Genomic DNA, 22,606 nt, shown 5'->3' with positions numbered 1-22,606 from the left:
ATAAAAGTTGAAAGGTTAGTTACCGCTGTCCTGAGCTGTTTTAGTATTATCTAAGCGTGCCCATAAATCGTATTGAAAAGTATCGTTATTGTCTTCATGTAAAGTGCCGTTGTCGTGTCATTACACCTGTTGGGTTTAATTAAAATGGAGGAACATAGTTTATTGTCGACACAACAGTGTTAGTTTATTTTTAGCGGATGAGTATACAAAATGATGAAAAAAGAGTCGACAAGCAGAAATTGCACGATGGTCTTGTTTTTTAAGAAAATATCAAGCACTCAATTAACAGAAGGTCTGGATAGTTGCAGACATGTTAAAATTTTTATAAACAACACAAGGTTTTTTAAAAACATGTTTCAACAGAATCTTCCTTCATCTTCAGTTTAAATTACAAAGTACAGAGTTGAATATATAGTGTACGCAAAATGCTAATTGACTGTAAGCACTATACAGTCGACCTTTAAGTTCATAGGTAATTTGCAGAGAATTCATTAGTCAACACAAGTCAACTTGTTAGTGACAGTTCAATTAATAATGTGGACGATCCATTTGTCCGTTTCACTGAATTAGCTGGCAATCTCAGTTAAAAAGAGGTTTAGTACCCCTTTAGAGATCGGTATAATAATATCTTTGAAATGACCGGGACATCCAGGTTCTTTTGCAGTCCTATCAGCACTCACTATTATCCCGCGGTGCAACAATTCCCGAGGACTATCTACATCTTTGCCTGTATTGTTAGTGTGGTCCTCTCAGTTTCATCAACTTTGGGTAACACCATGATCCTTCTCGCTCTTCGCAAGTGTCAATCTCTTCATTCTCCATCAAAAGCTTTGTTATCTAACTTGGCTCTGACGGATCTTTTCGTTGGGCTGATTGTTCTTCCGCTGTTTACAGCTTACTACTTGTTGATCATCTTAGAAATTCCCAGTTATTACTGTGTTATAGCCATCACATATGGGAGAACATCATCCTTCATTGGAGGGACTTCGGTTTTGACTATCACAACAATTGCTGTTGATCGATAGCTCACCTTTCGTCTTTGACAGAGATACCGAGAACACGTTAAACTTAGAGGATTTGTCTTCATTCTTGTGGCAGAGTAGATGTTCTCTGCAGTTTCGTCGATAATCTGGTTTTGGAATGAGCAAATTAACAAGATCACTGGGGCAATCGTATTGTTCGGTTGCGTTCCCATAACTTTCTTTTGTTATTTCGGAATCTGTCGTTGTCTTCGTCGCCATGCTGCACAGATTTACCATCAGGTGAACTCCAGTGAGTCGACCGACTTTAATGTGGCTCAGTACAAGAAAACTGTAAATAACATGCTACGGATCAATAGGCTTTTTCTTTTGTGTTATTTCCCACACTAGGCATTGTTGCTTGCTACACTTGCCATGGGACTTAATGACTATACTCGGTTTGCACTTAATTTTAGCGCCATTTCAATTTATGTTAATTTTTCTTTCAATCCTGCTAAGAGTCCCTGTCCATAAAAATGGAAAATAACTCGGCAAGGCTCGAAAATTCGATTTCGCTCATATTTTCATGATAGATAGGCTAGGGCATGACAAAAACTACTGGATAGTTTTTTTGGCAAAATATCCTTTTATTTCAAAGAAATACGCAAATTACCAACTTCCGTTAAAATCGTCATTTGACGCACCATTTTATTAAGCAAGTTTGAGATCCTCGCATGCAAAACCACATCATTCTTCCGTCTTTAAAACACTCAAATATTTTTGTGCAATGTTTAAATGTGTACTGGGTTGGTTTTAGGGAATGTTGCGTTGTCTTTTTGGGTGCAAAATAATGAAATTTCGAAGACATGTATTTTATTCACTTAAAAGTATTTCGTGTATATAATTAATTTTCACCATGTGCGAAACCTTTAAATGGATTAAGCTTCTGGTGGTTGAATCGCAGAAGGATGAGCTACAGATTCCTGTAAAAATTTCTTTGGGTAAATGATTGTGAGCGACGCGAGAACTTTTCAAAGTACGTTAAATATGCAAATATTTGACCATTCCTTCGTCAAATTTGAATTCACGGGTTAGACGTATATTTTAACATGCGCCACATGACTTGTCCAATGTTAAGTTGAAATAGACACAGAGCTGATAATTTCGAAATGTTCTAACCTCATTTGCTGTAAAAGGCAGGTCCAAAGCCGATTTGACGTGTTTCTCTCACCATTCGTCGCACATAAGGGACCGTTCATTTTTTATGAGGGAGGGGGGGCTGGTGGGATTTGGGAAGCACCATTTAAAAATCGCATGACCCCCCTCAGCTTACCAATTTTTTCACATGGCTCCCCCTTATAGCGGTCATTTTTTGGGATGACCCCCCCCCCCAAAAAGAAAATTGAACAAACAATATTTAGATTTCAACTTTTTTAATATTTCTCTATTATCCCCCTACTTCACGTTATTGCGCTCACTATGAAGACAATATTTACAATCTCTATACGACATAGAGCTGTTGTTTAAAAAACAAATCAAAAGAAAGAGAAGTCAATTTCGGATCTCCTAGTTATGGCTCGCCCTGTGCGTGTGGCATTTGGCCTCTCATTGGCATCTTCCTCATCTGAATTGATGAATGCAAGAATGACGTCACTCGTGTCATCTTCTCCCCCAGAGTCAATGGCATCACTGTCATACTCATCATTGTCAGTTTCATCCGTTTCACTGCTGTCAGCACTTGCCCTGTTGTCATTTTGTGTCAATGTCCTGGCATTTCTCAGTGTTGGTTGGCCAGCTCTGAGAGGACTCTTCTGCTGCAAGCATGAATGTCTTACAATTGCCTTTACTTTCTCACTCTTGCTGCTTTTCAAATGCTGCTTCAGCCCGTGGTGGTTTGAGTACTTGTTTAGTTCTGGAACACGTAGCTTTTTAAGCTTGGTTAGATCTTCGCACAACTCAGTCCAAGGATAATCCTCCTCCCTACTTAACTTTGCCTTTTCTTCTGCTCTCTTTTTCCTTTTAAATTCCAGCACTTCAAGATGCTGAAGATAATCCACCACAAACTTCGATTTGACAATAAACTTATCTGCAAATAGAGCAACGCTCTCTGGGTCAGATAAAACCAGCCTGCCACTTCCATGCTCTTTCTTCTTTAAATTGTTAATCCAATCGGGGAAAGAGCGCATTACTACATGAGCATCATGAAAGAGGCTCATTCCAAAATGCGCAATAATGGCGAAAGCGACGAGTCGTTTAAGAAAGGGTTTACAGCTGAACGATCCAGGCAGTTTGACATCTTACATGCAAAAGAAGCAATTTTTCTAGGTGCGGATGGCTGTTCAGAAAGGGCGAGTGAGTTTTCCATGCAAGGGTACCAGTTGAAGCCCAGTGATGGAAGAAAACTGAACTTCTCCATCAAAGAGCACAGAGCAATGGTGGAAAAGTTGAATGTCATATTGAAAGATGTAAAGGAACACGATTCCACACTCTTTCAGTCCAATGGGCTTGCTTTAAAGCAGGGCGAAGAATTTGTCCACAGTTTTAATGTAAAACAGATCAAATGTACAGAAGCTAAGTTGACGAAGGTCACGCAGGACATGGAAGAACTAGAAAATAAGAAGAGCAATTATAACAGCATATTCAAAGGTATACTCAAACAGCACATCAACAAAAGGAAAAGGAAAAAAGAAAACCGCAGAAAGTCAAATGAAAGAAAGAGGAAGCGGACTGAAAACAACGTCCAACGAGTTTATGGAATCTGTGTTGGAAACCTACTAGGAAATGATCTTCCACAATGCCTTGTGTACCCTCCTAGAACGGCCGTCCCGGAAGAGTGTCTTAAAGTTGAGGATATTGCCACGTCGATATTTAGAAGAGATGGGCCATACATCGCACAGCTCTTGGAAGGGAATTATTTCATCAATGCTGTAAGAAGCAGAATCACCACCAACCTTGAGCGGGAAGTCAGAGATTATGTTTACACCTTCATGTACCCTGAAGAGTACACTCTGACGGAAAGCATTGCTGCTTCTTGCAGCATTGGTGAAAGAGACTCCCATAGCAGCACAAGCGGCGACGAAGAACTCGACGACAGCGGAGATGAAGATGAGTGCCAGTGAAAGTTGCATTCGAAAATAACAGTGTTAAATACTTCTTTTCAGTAGCTACAAATGCTTTTTGTCGCCAAACGTTTTTTTAAAGCAGAAGGAAAGTTTGTAATAAATTTATATGCTGCCTTCTATGTTTATTCTATAGCAATTTTTTTGATATTCAAACATTATGCCATTTTAAAGTTTTACTAAAATATTTCACGTGACCCCCCCTTTTTCCCTTATTTTTTTGGGTGGCCCCCCCTCGAAAGCCATTTTTTTTCGTATGGCCCCCCCCCAAAATCCCACCAGCCCCCCCTTACCTTTTAAAAAATGAACGGTCCCTAAAGCAGAAGTTTGCTTTTGTTTACACAACGTCCGATTACATCGCCAACTGTCAACGTATTTACTGGTCGAATACAATGAATCTGTGACCCTCTTTCGACACATGCATCTAAGTCAAAAACGGCTAAGTCATTTGTAGATAGTTGCTTGCTTTGCACTACACCAAAATATTACATTTGATCATCATGGTTTGATGGCTTGAATCCTTGCTTGCAGCGGTTCCTTGTTCGTCACGCAATGCTGTCATCCCATTTTAGGGGGTAGGGGTAGGACAGTTTCTATCCTAATACATAAGGCTCTATAAGGCTGGGAACCACTGGGAGCACACAATCGTGTTGAGCAGGAAGAGATTAAATTGAGAAATGAGAAGAATGAATAGTTTACCATTGCCCGTGTTGTTATCTTTTACTCGACCACCGCTACCTACATGCCCTGCGTAATACTGTAACGCTAAACTTATACCTAGGTCTTTTTCGCGCTGTGCAATTATTTTTGGTTTACATGTAATACAGTGGGCTACCCCCGGGGAAATGGGTGGTGACCGCTTAATGGGGCTAGTCGCTTAAATAGAGGTTGGTGTACCTTGAATATTTAATTTTTCACTATCGGGTTATAAATTTCTTGGTGAACATGGAGTCAATTCAAGACAATCATGATAGACGTGTATTTGAATTATCACTCGTCATGTACCTTCAATTTCAGACTCTTATCTGCCATCGCCCTTTCCAAAACAAAGTTTTTAAATTTTGGGTGGCCGCTTAATAGGGGTAAAGACAATAATGAAACCCTTATCGGAACGACCAAATGGTGGCCGCGGAGGTAACCGGTCAATAGGTGTTTTATTCACAATATTTTACTAACAATAATTTTGGACTGTATTGACACTAGTCCTCTATTTTCTATTACAAACACACCAATGCCTCGCCCCCAGGCAAACAAAATACGCCAAATAAAATGGCATGGCCAGGGCTATATACTCACGTAATTACTAATTAAATTTAGTCTGTTTTTCTCACGAATTAGACACGTTGTGATTTCCTGTTTTTATTTCAGCTAGTTCTTGCTTCATTGATCTATAATTTGTTTTATGGCGATTTTTTTAAAATTCTAGTTAGTACAGGCACTAGCTTTATCAGCTGTTGTCTGAAACATCAAAACGTACAACAAACGTGATTTGGACCGAGGCCACGTACACTATAAAATACGATTATATAAATATACACATATTATTATATATATGAACAAACAGATGAACAATGATTAAATTGCTTCATTTATCCTGAGAGTGCTCTATACAAAATAGATCAAAATGTGCAACATATGCCGTGACAGCATTGCGTGACGAACAAATAACGGCTGTAAGATTGTGCTGCGCCGACATGCTTATCAGCAATGGTCAGCAATCGATCAAACGTATTATTTTGGCGCAGTGCAAAGCAAGTAACTATCTACAAAGTTGGCGATGTACATCGGACGTTAACCTTTTGCAAACAAAAGCAAACTTCTGCTTTATGTGCGACGAATGGTGAGAGAAACACGTCAAATCGCCTTTGGACCTGCCTTTTACAGCAAATAAGGTTAGAACATTTCGAAATTATCAGCTCTGTGTCTATTTCAGCTTATTATAGGTCAAGTCATGTGGCGCATGCTAAAATATACGTCTAACCCGTAAATTGAAATTTGACGACGGACGGTCAAATATTTGCATTTTTGACGTACTTTGAAAAGCTCTCGCGTCGCTCACAATCATTTGCCCAAAGAAATTTTTACAGGAATCTGTAGATCATCCTTTTGCGATTCAATCACCAGAAGCTTAATCCATTTGAAGGTTTCGCACATGGTGAAAATTAATTATATACACGAAGTACTTTTAAGTGAATGAAATACATGTCTTCGAAATTTCATTATTTTGCACCCAAAAAGACAACGCAACATTCCCTAAAACCAACCCAGTACACATTTAAACATTGCACAAAAATATTTGAGTGTTTTAAAGACGGAAGAATGATGTGGTTTTGCATGCGAGGCTCTCAAACTTGCTTAATAAAATGGTGCGTCAAATGACGATTTTAACGGAAGTTGGTAATTTGCGTATTTCTTTGAAATAAAAGGATATTTTGCCAAAAAAACTATCCAGTAGTTTTTGTCATGCCCTAGCCTATCTACCATGAGAATATGAGCGAAATAGAATTTTCGACCCTTGCCGCGAAATTAAGAATTTGTCTGATTTTTACAGGCAGGCACTCTTAAATATTGTTGGAAGATCAAAGAACTGAGGGAAAAAGTTATTGCCGTTTTGCGCGCGCTCGGGTTCAACTTCTTATCACCCCAGCCTTATGTACAGAAGATTACCGTTGGTTAAAAAACGCTGCAACAATACACTGTGCTCCAATCGGCCTTTACTGATTTCCGTCATATATTAACAATAACTAAAGTAAACTAGAAAGTTGTACCGATAGTGTTGCGGCTATTTAAGCAACAAATGATAATCAGGGATTCAGACTTTGCGCCTTGCTTTGGTGTAAAGCATTTCATTTCATTAGGGAAATAAAATGTCATTTAATGTATGGTGTAGGTAGCACATATATTTGCTTCTATAGGATGGGATCCAATAAAACATGACCAGTATTTATCAAAGAAGGGATGATAAAAAAAAAAAACCGCTTTCAAGTGGCACTCAAAGTTACTGTAATATATTTTATGTAGGTAAACAAAAAACCTTTAAAGAACTAAAAAATACATCAAAAGTCAGTCAAAAGATAGGGTAGATGATTTGAAAGCAAAATGAACAGGAAATTCAGTTTGCTGTTTTCGATGAAATGTCAACAATCGCGTGCGAGCGAAACTATTTGATGGATTATAAGTAAAACTGTTTAACCAGTCAATGTGTGATTATATTCCGTTCATTCGGACCACACACGGCGCAAAACTCATAAAAAGATTCTAAATTGCTTGATTCTGGACCACTAAGGTGTTTGCCAAAATATGGAATTGGCTATTGACGTTTCTGGATCGGATGTTCAGTACCAAATAATGTCTGCGAGGAAATATATATAGTTCGCCAAAATATCAGAGAATATTGTTTACTTTTTTGCATTCCATGATAAGTTAAATTTACGTCCAAATCCCAATCTTTCTTGTGGTCACTGTCCTCCAAACTTGAGTATTTAGCCAGCGTTTACTTTTAAAAGGCGCACCCGCATAATTCAGTTTTAATGCTAATTCGATTCATTGTTGCTTGACGGTCAGATGTGACGGACTCAGTGTCAGAAATTATAGTCAGGCATCTCTCCGTCCTTGACTGAAGCGAGCTACACTAAAATGTTATGGCTATGCAGCGGAGGGATATTAACAAGAAAATTCTGAAACAAACATACTTCTTGAGTCATCTATCAGCGTAATGGAAAGAGAGAAAGAAGCGAAACATTGAGGGATAGTAACGGCAGTTCTCTGAACGAAAGCCTGGCAGGCGATTTATTTACAGACAAAAAGGACACCAAACGTCGTTTTTAGGTGACAAACCAATCAGCAATTTCAGAAAACGTTTTATGGTGGCTTCTTCCTTTCAAATTAGAGCATTTGTTTAAATAATTCATGAGCACTGGATACATTTGCTCGTTTTCCTAGATTGGCTGGCCAGAATATGTAATTAATCACAATCTGTAGGAAGCAGAGCCATCCAGATCATTTTGCAGTTCTACCAGCACTCACTTTTACCCTGCGGCAGAACAGTTTCCGAAGATTATCTACATCTTTGCCAGTGTTGTTACCGTGATCCTCTCAGTTTCATCGTCTTTGGGTAACACTATGATCCTACTCGCTCTTCGAAAATGCCAATCTCTTCATTCTCCATCAAAAGCTTTGTTATGTAGTTTGGCTTTGACGGATCTTTTCGTTGGACTGATTGTTCTTCCGCTTTTTACAGCTTATTACTTGATGGTCATTTTGCAAATACCCAGGTATTACTGTGTCATAGCCATCACATATGGAAGGACCTCATTTGTTAACGACATCACAGTTTGAAAATAAAAAATTCGTGTTAATTGACTGAAGAATGATTGTGTCCATGCACCTGCTGCTTAACTAAGCTCATCGGCCAAAATAATCATGACTTTTCAAAACTTAGAATGTTCGCTTCTTTTTCATCTCGGTAGCCAACAGTATGCAGATGCAATTGATTTCTCTGTGATGTTCATGTTTTTGCGTTGTTGGGGAATTAAAAACAACTCACTAATATTGGACTTAATGACTTCTAATGTGTGAAAGTTAGTGAAAGTTATGCAAAGTAGCAAATTATTGTCAATCAGCAGTGACTTTAAAGTGATTGCCTGTCGAACATCGCCAAAAAATTATTGATTTATTTCCGTTCCCTCTCCCTCCGGTCGCTTCGCGCTTCTTGAGTCATCTATCAGCGGAAAGCAAAGAGAGAAAGAAACGAAACATTGAGGGATAGTAACGGCAGTTAAACGAAAGCCTGGCTGGCGATTTATTTACAGAAGCAGGAACAAAAAGGACACCAAACGTCGTTTTTAGGTGAAAAACCAATCAGCAATTTTAGCAAACGTTTTATGGTGGCTTCTTCCTTTCAAATTCGAATATTTGTTGAAATAATTCATGAGCGCCGGATACATTTGCTCGTTTTCCTAGATTGGCTGGCCAGAATATATAATTAATCACAATCTACAGGAAACACAACGAGCACCAGCGTAAACATCTTTTCCAAATGGCAGAGCCATCCAGATCATTTTGCACTTCTACCAGCACTCACTTTTACCCTGCGGCAGAACAGTTTCCGAAGATTATCTACATCTGTGCCTGTGTTGTAAACGTGATCCTCTCAGTTTCATCATCTTTGGGTAACACTATGATCCTACTCGCTCTTCGAAAATGTCAATCTCTTCATTCTCCATCAAAAGCTTTGTTATGTAGTTTGGCTTTGACGGATCTTTTCGTTGGACTGATTGTTCTTCCGCTTTTTACAGCTTATTACTTGATGGTCATTTTGCAAATACCCAGGTATTACTGTGTCATAGCCATCACATATGGAAGGACCTCAACCTTTATTGGAGGAGTTTCCCTTCTGACTGTCGCTACAATTGCTATTGATCGATATCTCGCCTTTCATCTTCGCTTGAGATACCGTGAACTCGTGAAACTGAGAAGAGTGCTTTGCATTCTTGGTTTAGAGTGGATCGCAACCGCAGTTTGGTCGGGAATCTGGTTTTGGAATACGCTGATCAGTGCGTATTTAGGGACAATCGGTTTAATCAGTTGTAGTCTTATAACGTTGCTTTGTTATCTGTGTATTTATCGTGGTCTTCGACACCAAGCTGCACAAATTCACCAGCAGGCGAATTCCAGTTCACCAGTGGTCAATTTTAATGTGGGTCAATACAGGAAAACTGTGAATGACATGCTTTGGATCAATGGCGTTCTTCTTGGGTGCTATTTGCCATACTTGTTATCGCTGTTTGCAGTACTTGTCACTGGACTCAGTAACTTTACTCGGTTTGCTTTACATTTTAGTGCCATTGCAGCGTATCTTAATTCCTCTTTAAATCCTATTCTATATTGCTGGAAGATCAAAGAACTAAGAGAGAAAGTTATGGCCCTTTTCCGTGTGTTTTACAACTTCTTGTCACCTCATGGACAGTAGATCACAGTAGGTTAGCAAAGTCTGTAAGCTGCAATGTTAGCGGCAGTGAAACATTTTTCAATAACTATTCCAGCCCTATAAATCGGACACAACGACCTGAAATTGACCAGACTGTTTCAAAATAAACCTCACCGCAGATCAAAACCTGAACTGCAAATTAAACATCAGAAATTTAGACTTCGCACTCCGCGTGCGCTATGCAGCCCGTTTGCAGTTTGTTTACCTGGTGGTTAGCAATAAAGCTATTTATAGTTTAAGTATTTCAAGTTAGTCACAGTACAACCTCTAATAAAAAACACCTTTTAGCATTAAGGACAACGAGTACTTGTTACTCAAAAATGGCATACAGCGTTTTGCAAAGTTAAGATAAATTCTGTCGACATGGTCCCGCCGTAGTCAATCGAACGTTCGGTAATCGAACTCAGTCGAACTAAATCGCTCGATTGAGTTCGATTGGTTTCGGCAATCGGACTTATAATCGAACTCACCCAAACATTTTACCAATCGAACGTTCGGTAATCGAACACTTCAACACTCGAACATAAATCCAGTTTCATCTGGTTTGAAACAAAACGTTTCGGTCAAAGAAGTTATTTATTGGCTTCAATTTCAAACACGAGTACAACAGGCAAGATTTCGGACAGGGCAGACGAGGTGAAACTAACCATTCTGGAAGCGGTGGTAAAAGGCTACCACGAGTGCTTTTTCGCCGTCCGTGTCGAGGATAGATAGATACACCATTTGCAGTTTTAATTAATAGAAATCTACTTTGAGGTAATGAGAACACTTTTAGCACTAGTAATAACTATTTTGTACACACTCTACACTGTTGCGTGCGTCAAGATCCAGATTCACTGGTCGTTTTTAGTTATCTAAACGAAACTTTAGCGACGGCGGTTTAAATCTCTTAAGAATATCCCCGTTCGGTGTTATCCCGAGCGATTTCAAGACAGTCTACATAGTGTAATGAGGTGTTCATGTTACCCAGTATTAATCGATTAAGTTCGATTTTTGGTTCGGTTTCGTTCGATTGACTACGCCGGGCATGGTCGAGTGGATATCATTATGACAGAGTTTCATAAATAGCGTTTATATATTTTTGTCAGACCGGTGCAGGATCCAACCAAATACATGTACAACCAGTATTTGATATACTTTTTAGTACTTCTATATGACAACAGAAAATAGTATATGAAGACCTCTTAGACTGTTAAAAGTACGAGAAATTGAATTCATTTGCTAATGTTCATGGTGTGCATTAAAATATCGTAAATAGTACGATTCTATTTAAACTCAACCGTTGGATATGAAAACAAGAAAACTACAAACTTTTAAAAGTGATGATTACTGGTGTAGGTAAAGAGCAGTTTTTAAAACCAAGAAAACACTCAGGCTAATCAACAGAAAAGCATAGATGATCCAGCGAACCATTGAAAAACTATTGAGAGCGAGACAGGAAGGGTTTTGATTTCTCAGGCTTCTGATTGAATGACAATTGTGCATGCCTGCAAAGAGGCGCGAGATTTTACACCAAGTGCTAAGGGCAGTTATGTAAAATAAGTGCAGATGCGGATTACAACATGCATGGTCTCGGTTTGAGATTTTCCCGTAAGGTTAATAAGTGGTTAGTAATATTTTTATTTATTTATTGAATTTAATAATATATTTATGGAATACTTTTGAATTAATTCAATTTGATATGTCTATATCTATTTCATTTAATTGCTCTATATCCATTTAATTTCATCCGTATATCTTCATTCCATTCAATATTCGTGTAATCTACAACAACCACAACAACAACAACAACAACAACAAGCTTTTGTTACCAAATAAAAAAAGTTAAACTTTACAATATAATATATTAATACAAAAAAGAGGTAATGTTTACTCAGGATAACTATAAAGCTAATCGAGCTGAGTAAAACTAAGTAATGTTTAAGTACAGGAGGTAGGTTGGCCCTAAAGCTTGATGAAAGCAATTAATTTGTCGATAATCGTGTAATCTCGAGGACTGGTTCAAGCCATCGGATGGGAAAGAGGAAGGCCTGGGAATGAATCACTGTAAATACAATATGGCGGACGAGAAAGTTTTTGACGTTGGAGGCCTGCCGGTGTTTTTAGCTTCAGTTTTTGACAAAATCGAATAAATTTGCCAAAATCATGTTGGCGAAGGAACTACCGAAGCCCATGCCGCCTGAAGTTGTAAAATGGGGTTGAGAGGCCCACACGAATCCCGACGGTACGTGACATCTGTGCATTTGCCGTGCAACTGATTTTCCGTATCTCGACCTTTCTTGCTTCACACGTGTTTCTGAAGGATACTAATGCTGTGTTATTAGGAGTAATTTTAAGCAGAGTGGAGCCGTTTGACTGTGCATGTTCCGCAGGATATTTCAATGAATTTCAAAACCACACAACAATTGTAAAGTGACCGTTCTTACTATCCGATCCTTCTGGATTCAACTACAGTCACTGCAGGCAACAGTTTGCTGCCTTAGTTTGCTGTGGTCCAACACCTCCTGGACGTTGTCCCCTGGCGTTGTCAGGCTAGAATGTTGAAAAGAAAAATAGTCAAGGATGGCCTAACAGTTAGTAAGGTGTATGTTGAACACTGAATCTAAAGATCCAGCCATAGTCTTATTAGTATAATTTAATCTGTGTCACATGTGACTTCTTTACTGCACGCTACGTCACGCAAAAACTGCACGCAACTTTCATCACCGGACATTGTCTGAGACTAAGAAGGTCATTAAGTTTTGAAACCTGTACAGGACAGACTGCGGCAAGTTATACATGTAATTATGATTTTGGCAGAATTGCGTCTAAATCAGCTCTGATCTTTGCAAAAACCCCTAACCCAGAACCCGACAACAAACATTTGAAATTACTAGATTGCATTCTGCAATGCTCACTAGCACTGGGACATTTGTACGGTACATTTGTACAATTTCAGAAAGTGATTTTAAAGACCTACCAAAGTACCGCTTGGCTCGATTACACTTGCATTAGCAATATCTCCCACTGCTGCCTCCACAATGCTCCCAGAAACAAATTTCTTTATAGCCTTATCCTTGGGGAAACAACCTGCACAATTAGTATAACGCACAATCTTGACATACTCCCGGCTATGCTTGGAATGCCTGCAGTTACGTCTCTTAAACGTCTATCAAAATAGCAAATACACCCTTGAAGGAAATCTTTTAAGCTTAAAGGAAGAAAATTTACTTTCAGCAACACAGAGTTGGATAAAGACCAAACTCAACAATTCTTTTTTTTTGTATCTAAATGGCACAGCGAGCACTACTCCACCGGAATACAAAAACCTTCGCAAAAAAATGTTCAAGGGAGGGTTTCACGGTTAGGCGCATGTCTCTAAATCAAAATACTTTTCTTCGATTCTTCTCAATGCAATCGTTTTAAAATCCCCACTCAGATGTAGTTCCGTTATTTCATGCTATAGTTAGTCCTGGCAGAATGACGGGTAGGGAGGTACACCCAAAAAAATTTGGTGGGGGTGTGCAGCCCGCTTTCCAAAACCCTTACCCTATTTATGACCAAAATCTGCGATTTTTCCTACCCTGTATATGACCTGATCAAAAATTCCATACCCTACTTATGACCGTTGCAGTTGACACAGTTACCCTAAACATAATTTTTGAAGGGTTTCTGTTGATGGTCTTATCGATAATAACGAAAAAGTAGCTTGGTCTTAGCAATATACCCAATTCAAGACTAGAGTAGAAAAGCCATACCCTATATATTACCAAAATGGCCAAAATCGATACCCTATTTATGACCAAAACGGCTGAAAAACCATACCCTTTGGGGCCGCACATACCTATATGACCCATATAAGGGAGTACCCCTCCCCACTCCGGGCGCATGACCAAAATTCTCAGAAGATTTCAGTAGATTTTACCGACGCTGTTGACCGTTGGATTTAGAGTTGACCCGTATGATATATTCAACGTTGATGATTTTACGGCTATTTGCATTCGAAATTAGGTAACTTGCTTACGATTGGTTCATAAACAATGAAAAAACTGTGCCTGTGCGAAAAAGCGTGCACAGGTGAATAAATAATACAGACATCACACAACCGTGAAAGCCTCCCTTTAGATATCTCTTCCTTTTCTTCTTATACAAAAATCACTCGGATATTTTGCGTTACCTGCCTATATTTATTCATTTAGCCCCGTGGAAATTCACTTTGAATAATACAACCTGGCAAAAGACAATCTCTTAGACGGTCAGCTTTAAACAGCACGAGACCTGATCAAAGGCGTCCATGTTTTACAAAATTAAACCAGCGGGCTAATGTACTAGTTCAAATTTCTCATTCTGATGCACGAAGCCAAATAAGACTTCTTCGCATCGGTTTTATACGGATTAGAAAAGACTAAGACAATAGTTCGGTTCCAGAATTTTGCTCGAAAACGAGCGAGTGACAAAGTGTTTTGGGTATCACGACCAACAGGAAAATCTTTGCTGACTCATTGTTTACATTTGTCCTCATTAACATACGACTTTGCGCAGAGAAGGCATCACGCTAGACACGAATTAACTACAAATATTTAAGAAGCTTGTGAAACTAAGTAACTGGTGAAAGTTTTGGCTCTTTGGGTGTAATATTCGAGGAGAAATTAGCTTTAGCTTTCAAAAACTGCAAAATTTCTGGGTGGCAAAAGTGCTAATGAGATGATAAGTCTTTATGAAATTTCGAGTTTTAAACCCGCGCGCGCAACACAAAAAGTATTCAATACATCGGGCACAGATTCCTCGGGACGCTTAATTTTGCTGTGCTCTTTCAATATTCAGAACTAATGCTTTTTTAGGTCCATCAAAAACTGTGCCGCTCATGCAAAGGTTCTCAAATATACGCGACAATTTTGGCCTTTTCTCAGCCATAGCAATATAATTATAAGCTAAAGGGTTCAATTTATTCGGAAAGCTGATGTTTCAAGCGCATTAAAGCTGCTCAGCGACCTAAATAATACCCAGAATGTTCGTAAGTCCAAGCTACAAGCCAGAAAGAACTCACCATTTTGATCTCCGACAGAGGAAAATGAAGCCGCCTAAAGATGAGATATCAGTGACGTCACAAATCAATCAAACAAACAAACAAACAAACAAGCATTGTTGTTATACCTCCCAACTCAAATACGTTTTCCAATTGGAGGAGAACTTGTCACGTGTCGTGGGTCAAAACTCACCAGTTCCCTAGGACGAACAAAACTCACTAACTCCCTATGGAAACAACAACTTGAACTTTCGACTCGCACGTGATCAGGTCGTGCTCTTTGAAACCGAGAGGGCAAATAGCAGATTTGCACGTTGTCGTCACTTGACTACAACTACCAGAATTCCTTTCGTTTTTTCTTTATTATTTAGATTTTGAATTCCCAGTTGGGTTTAAATAACAATTGCCCTGATTACCATAAGAAACAGAAAAAGTGAAGGATTCTGGTAGTTGTAGTCAAATGACGCCACTATGCAAATCGCCTATTTGTGTGCCAATCGGCCTGAACTAAAACGCATGTTAACAGGAAAGCCATTGATGTCAGGCAAGGTGGCATTCATTATTCATTATAACTATAGATGGCATTCATTATTCAAGAAAAGGGATTTATAATTGCAAGAACTTATCAGATTAACAAAAGGGAAAATTTGAAAATTTGAGCATTTTGTGTCTCGAAACTTTTAAGTTAGCGCCAAAAATGGATAGCCCCCGTTCGACAACTCGCTCTTCGATCGCTCTCGCCAGGTAGGAAGATAGTTGTGTCATTTCAACAAAATATGCTGTTCCTCGTCAAATTAAACCCAGACTTATCGAGTTAAGCATTAGAAGAAGCCAAAGTAACTTTATTTATATTGTCTTTATTATTTTTGTTAACTGGGAAGACAGACTATCGTTTCGTTTCGATGGGACAGCTCGGTTTTGACTGGACTGCCGCTGGTGCTGCGTGTGCAAGGGCGTCAAGCAAATCATATGTTTTGCCGTTTTATCTATTTTTGAGCCGGGAGGTATAACAAAACACTTAATGATTAGTTTTAAATGACTGTATCGTGGACCGGTCACTGTAAAACGCAGACTGCAGACCGAAGGTGAAATGCAGATTAAGGGTAAAATGCAGACGGTAGACCGGTGGTAAAATGCAGCCTACAGACCTTTCAAGTGTTATTTCCATTATCGAGTGCTGACCGTAAGCAGTATTATTCTGGGTTTATTCAAACTAATTTGGAGTGAAACTCTGAACTCTTGTTAGCCTGTCAGTGAATATCACTCTGGTTAGATTGAATACACTCTCTTTTTTACAAGAATACTGTTTTTTCCGGCCGAAGCTGAATATTCTTATTTTTCTACCGATTTTAGGCTGAAAATATTCTTGTGAATATTCTTAGATTTTTGCGTGTGACATTTCTGTTTCCGAGTATATTTGGTGTGTGGCTGGTGTCAAGTAATTTTGGAGCCAGCCTGCAGGCATAAAAGCCTGATATGACTTCTTGTAGAAATGTATTAGCTTCGAACATACGGCTAGAGCCGTTTTTGTTGCTTTTTGGCCTTTTGGCTAGTTTTGCCTTTTAGAGAAAGGAAGAATTTTATACGGTTTAGTTAGAAACATATAATTGTATTGCATTTACAAATTTTGAACACACAAAATTATATTCTTTTCAAAATCTCAGCCTCGGATTTTTTTGTAGAGTGCCTCGATACAGTTTTTCTGGACTATGTCAAGCATTTTCAATCAGCTTTTTAACAGTCTTTCGTTATTGAATCGATACGAAAATTACACCAGCAATTGGAAATGAATTGAGGTTTGGTATGATGTATTTCTGAAGATAATCGATATTTCCATGGAAACGATATACCAAAAAATTGAAAATCAATGTAAACATGAATTTTGCGCGAACCAGATGTGATATGAAAAAACTCTTACCAATGCCTGAAACTATTATGCATGGCAAGTAGAATATACAAGAATAAAAAAATTCTGTAAGTTTGATCTCGACTAAATCGAGAAAAACATTTCAAATCAAACTTTTGGCATTATAACAGTAAATGGACTGACAGTTGACCACTATTTTGATGGCATTGCTTCAAACAACACCAAAATGCGTTTTAAGTTTGAAGCCGTAAAAGTTTTTTTGGTTTTCTTTTTTGTCATCTCAAGAACGAGACTTTTTGTTAATGTCATTCCCATTATAATTTTTGAGTAATTTTTGATTATTTTTAGTGCTTCTGCAAAAATCTTGAAAACAGCTCGATAGATGTTTTTGAAACGTTGACCACTCATGCTTCATAATACAGATAATTTTATCCCAAGTTTCATTAACATTGGTTCAATGGAACCCTTTCAAAATAAACGATTAAGAAAGGGGAGTATCAACCGACAAGACAGTCGCGTTTCGTATTCACGGTTTAAAAAGTATGCTAAATTGTGCTAATCATTGTGGAAAAATCAAATCGTAAAATTTGTAAATTTCGTACCTGGGTGCATTTCATAAGTGAGAAAGTAACATATAGCCACAATAAAGCCATTGTTTACTGTTATGTGTGCTCCAAATTAGGGGTGGTGAATGGTAAATGCGAGACGGCGAGACCAGCGCTTTTCTTTGCGAGCCAGAGACATACTGACTTTTTAGATTGCGAGACCGAGACTTCAAAGTGTTTTGAGTGCGAGCGCGAGGGGCTCAGACTCTTAAAATTCGAGCTCCAGATTTAGTTGAGAGCTATAAGAATGAGCGAGAATGAGCTTGTACAGGAGTCTTACAAAGGAACCTTCTGTAGTAAATACTTGTGCCTTTGCACAGTTCCACAGGGGACAACAGATAAGTTCTTGGACTTCGTAGGTTTCATCATGAGCTATCGTGGGTTGTGTGTGGCTTCTTGATTCTCCTTTATGACGCATGTTATTAACAAAGCCGCGCATGAGCACTGCGTAGGCCAAGCTTGGTTTGATGGGAACGGAGGAAGTAGGTAAAAAGGATAACACCTGGATTGGCAAACGTTTGGCCACGTTAGTGGCCGTTTATTAAATCAATAAAGTGTACAGCATTTATTTGCCAATCACTCATCCCTAAGGAAGAGCTAACCCTTTAAAAGACCTCGTTCTCAGCAAAGGTGAGGGTGAAAACCGCTGGCGAGCCCCAGAATAAGACTATATGTACCGGAGGAGACGGGGTGGAGGAGGGGATGAAATTCTAACACGATGCTTTCTTCAATCGACGTGAAGGGAGAGAAATCGTATCGAGGCATGTGACATCATAACCGTGCGTAGTACCGGAAGCCCCTCAGGCGGAAGTGAGAACGGAGTCATAACAAGCACCATAAAACCATTTATTTTACCGCGTAAAATAAATCTCTTTTTAGCCTTTTAGCCAGCCTTTGCGAACAAGCTGGAACTAGAAATTAACTATAACACACTACGTTGGGATATCCTAGAACAAAATAACTGTTTTTTGGCGCCAAAATGACGTTGCGGTAAGTTTTGTAGCTTTTTGTGGAATTCAGACAATTTGGCAAAAGTTAGGATTAACATTTTCTCGGAAATTTGAAAGTTGCTTTATTGAAATTCAATATCAAGTGACGAGAAGACGTCATTTATTAAAACAAACAAACGAACCGGAACTTCGAAACCCTTAACCTTTCAACTGCAAAAAGTCGAAACTCCGAGAGAGCTTCGTATAAAAATCGAGACTGCGAGACGCACATAACCGCTAAAAAAATGAGACCGTTAGACCCGTGAAATTCGACTAAAATTGTGCGAGACCCAGAGTTTTTGAAGGACCATTGGCCACCCCCCATATTGTGAAAATGTGTACTCTTCGAAATGCCAATGACTGCTTTTTGTGATGATTGTTTCCTCAAAATTAAATTTAAAAAGTCTTTTATTACTTGTGGCGCAGGTGTTACTGAAAAGTAAATGTTAAGCTTTTAGATCACGGGTAGTCTCCATCTTCTTTCAATGTAATGAATGTGTTGACTGGGAAACGGCTCATCAGTGATTCATTTGCTCGTCTTTCTGGATTGTCTGGTTATGTGACCGTAAAAAGAGCTTCATTGGAGGAATCTTAAGAAAATGCAGTGATCAATAGCAATATCCCTTAGACATGCCAGGGACACCTGAATCATTTTGTAATCCAACCAGAATTCAAAGTTACGCCATCGCTCAGAACGTGTCCAACAATATCTACATCATTATCTGTGTAGTAATAAGCGTGATGTGTTCAGTTTTATCGACTTCTGGAAACGCAGTCATCTTGTACGTTCTTCGCAAGTGTCAATCTCTTCATTCTCCATCGAAAGCTTTGTTATGTAGCTTGGCTCTGACGGATCTGTTCGTTGGGCTGATTGTCCTTCCACTGTTTACAGCTTACTACTTGACGATCATTTTGGAAATGCCCGGGTGTTACTGCATTATATCTATCGCGTATGGGCGGACATCAACCTTTATTGCAGGAGTTTCCCTTCAGACTATCGCTACAATTGCCATTGATCGATATCTCGCCTTTCATCTCCGCTTGAGATACCGAGAACTCGTGAAATTCAGACGAGTTGTTTGCATTCTTGTTATACAGTGGGTCGCAACCGCAGTTTGGTCGGGATCCTGGTTTTGGAACGAGCAAGTCAACAAGATTTCTGGAGCAATAGCCTTAACCATTTGTTGCCTTGTGACACTTTTATGCTATCTCAGTATCCGTCGTGGTCTTCGTCACCATGTTGAACAAATTCATCAACAAAACAATTCTAGAGAACCGCCAGTCTCCTTTAACCTAGTTCAATATAAGAAAACTTTGAATAACATGCTATGGATCAATGGACTACTTGTTGTTTGCTATATGCCGTACTTGTCATCTCTGCTTGCTATTCTTAGTACAGGGCTCAATAAGTACACACGGTTTGCCCTGCATTTTAGCGCTATTATAGCATTTTTCAATTCTCTTTTAAATCCTTTTCTATATTGTTGGAAGATCAAAGAACTGAAAGAGAAAGTAATGGCCCTTTTTCGTGCCATGTACAATTTCCTTTCATCTATGTACAGTAGGTTAGCAAACGCCGTTGCTGTGCAACGATCTGCAACTTTTCCAATAACTTAATTAACCACGAATCCACAATGAAATAAACTAGATCCCATAGATAAGGAGTTAGTTACAGGCGATAATGGCAACATTAAACGTTTTATTCTACCTTTTCTTTTTGCTAGGTAAACTGAAATTAGTACTGATGCCCATGAAAAGGTCGCATAACGGCAGCTGCGCAAAAGTTTTCTAGATTAGGATCCATCAAGATATGGCTTATACATTTATTTAAAAGAGTGAATGAGCCGAGAAAATAATTTAACCCAGATCTGTGCTATAGACACTAACATCCAGGGTAATATCACATGACAAATCGGAGAACGGTTTAAGGCCGAGGAAAGATGAATTTTATTCAGTGCACAATAAGACAGAAACATCTAAAGGTGCAATGACCGGAAAATTGTACTGTTTTTAATCGAATTTTGACTGCGTGCACTCTTTCATAGAAGCTTAAATATGTCGGATCAAAAATTTTAATGTTATTTTTCTTAAGGCAGCTGCCCCATGTGAACTTTATGTATAATTCGTTTCCATGTAAATTAAGATCGACATACGTAGGATTTCTAAAACATTTGGATCATATCAAGGGAAAACAGGAAAGCAGAAACCTGTTTTAATTTAACATGAAAGGCATGGGAAACTGATGATCAGTGGTGTAGGAAATGGCATATTGTGCAATCAATCGAAGACTTGATTAAAAACCTTAATTATAAGACGACATCCAAACATAATGAACTGCTGTTCCCTTTTTCTTGCAAGATTTTATGAATCAATAATTATCAAAGAAACCGTAATCATGAGCGTGACTATGACAGGCTATCCGCCACTCAAATGCATGCCTTTTTGGCTTGTTCGCATATAAAGCTCTGGTGACTTTCTAGAAACTTCCCTGTATGGTGAACAAGCAAGTGCTAGGATGGTGGCCGCGCGCTCTGTCAGAAAGCCTGCGAACACAGACGTATTTCTGGCTGTCACTTGACTTCGGCGGAGACAAGCGACAGCCGGAAATACGTCTGCGTTAGCAGGCTACGCGCGTGTAGGCGAGTGCGAACAACAACAACCTCGTTCTCAGGGTCCAGGGAGAGGGAGGACCCCGGGAACAAGGTTGAAACAACAAAACAAAAGTTTTGAAGCCCTGGAAATCAATCTCTCGCTCAGGTTCGCAGACGTTATTTTCGGCGGAAACAAGCAACAGCTTAATAGCCTGAATTTCAGCCGTCTTCTCTGGTCACTCACGGCCGAGTGGCACTTATGGATGTTGAATCAAACCGGGGTTCTACCCGACGAGGGCAAGGATACTTTTCATGTTTTCTCAGGCACCTTCCCGACCAGAGTTTTGGAACTGACAAAATGTCAGTGAACAAATTACGTTCAATTCCACGATGTATGTTTCCTGTTGTATATTGAGGTTATAAAATGAAGTGAGATAAATGATTGATGGCCAACGGCTAACTCGTCTTTTTGGACCTTGTCGAGATGCTGGCAAAATTAGCCTGACTCCGGGAGTGTGTGACTCAAGGAGACGGCTACAATTCAGGCAATGGCGAGGTGATTTTTTCTTATTTTTTTCACGGCTCTTCTCTTAAAGAGAAAAATTTCTGATTACACACTTGCGAGGCATAAAGCAATAGCTACAGTTTGGCCCTCAATAAGCTAGATGTATGAAAATAAGTCGCGAAGTGTTTGCAGTTTGGACGAAATTCAGTTGATGTACACGTATCACGGCTATGCATGCAAAAATCGTCCGGACGGCTCATCATGACTAACTATCATGCGTACAGTTATTGAATTCAGGGAAATGATGGGATGTGGAGTGATTTGGACTGACATTTTTCGAATCAGGAAGGGCCAAGGGTAAGGTGTTAGGATTAAAGAACAGATTCGTCGGATGCTCTCTCGGATGTTTAATTAACAAAATAAATGTACACAATAATTTCATTTACGCTTGCATGTGTTTCAAGAGCAATTCCAGCTACTAATCCGACGGTTTGAAATTTTGGTGTGTTTCAGAAAGTCCGTGCTTTTAGAATAGCAACAACAATAACTGAACAAACAACTTTATTTTTTTTGTTTGTCAACTTACATTGTAAATATTGGCTTAGCCCGCCGAATTAGAAACGTTCTTGCTTATAAATACATAACAATAGGCAATTTAAAAAAAGTAACTAAAATAGAAAGGTGGGAAAGAACGAGAGAGGAGTCAGCACTTTCATGTAGAATTGAGTGTGGAAAAGTGAGGAGTATCAGATTTATCAGATGATACACATGTACATCTATTTTGCTTTGGAAATAATCTTATTTAATATTTATTACGGTTTTTTTGCACGATCGCTCATCTATGCAATGGTTTTTCAAGTTCTAATTTTCCTTATCCTTGGCGTGGGACAAACATGTTGAGTTATTAGGCCATCGCTTCTCCGAAGCGGTAATAGGAATTATTTCTGACACAGAACCAATCCATAAATGAGTATTCA

The 22,606-nt window shown here is 39.0% G+C and overlaps 2 protein-coding genes across 2 annotated transcripts; both read left to right on the top strand.

Annotated features, from left to right (window-relative positions):
- The first annotated feature begins 8,931 nt into the window (after nt 1–8,931).
- On the top strand, nt 8,932–10,049 carry LOC145471736 (adenosine receptor A3-like). The gene has a single exon (XM_081454879.1). It carries the CDS (start codon nt 9,117–9,119, stop codon nt 10,047–10,049), a length of 933 nt encoding a protein of 310 aa, XP_081311005.1. The 5' UTR covers nt 8,932–9,116.
- Nucleotides 10,050–19,163: 9,114 nt separating this feature from the next.
- On the top strand, nt 19,164–20,150 carry LOC145471720 (adenosine receptor A3-like). The gene has a single exon (XM_081454878.1). The coding sequence runs from the start codon at nt 19,164–19,166 to the stop codon at nt 20,148–20,150; it is 987 nt and encodes a 328-aa protein (XP_081311004.1).
- The last annotated feature ends 2,456 nt before the right edge of the window (nt 20,151–22,606 follow it).

Source organism: Orbicella franksi, chromosome 2, assembly GCF_964199315.1.
Source record: "Orbicella franksi chromosome 2, jaOrbFran1.1, whole genome shotgun sequence".
NCBI classification, from domain to species: Eukaryota; Metazoa; Cnidaria; class Anthozoa; order Scleractinia; family Merulinidae; genus Orbicella; species Orbicella franksi.
The sequence above is the reverse complement of the archived record's forward strand: the minus strand, read 5'-3'. Positions and strand labels throughout refer to the sequence as shown.

Excerpts from the sequence above, each read along its gene's own strand:
- LOC145471736 (XM_081454879.1), top strand. The coding sequence starts at position 9,117 with ATGGCAGAGCCATCCAGATCATTTTGCACTTCTACCAGCACTCACTTT.
- LOC145471720 (XM_081454878.1), top strand. The coding sequence starts at position 19,164 with ATGCCAGGGACACCTGAATCATTTTGTAATCCAACCAGAATTCAAAGT.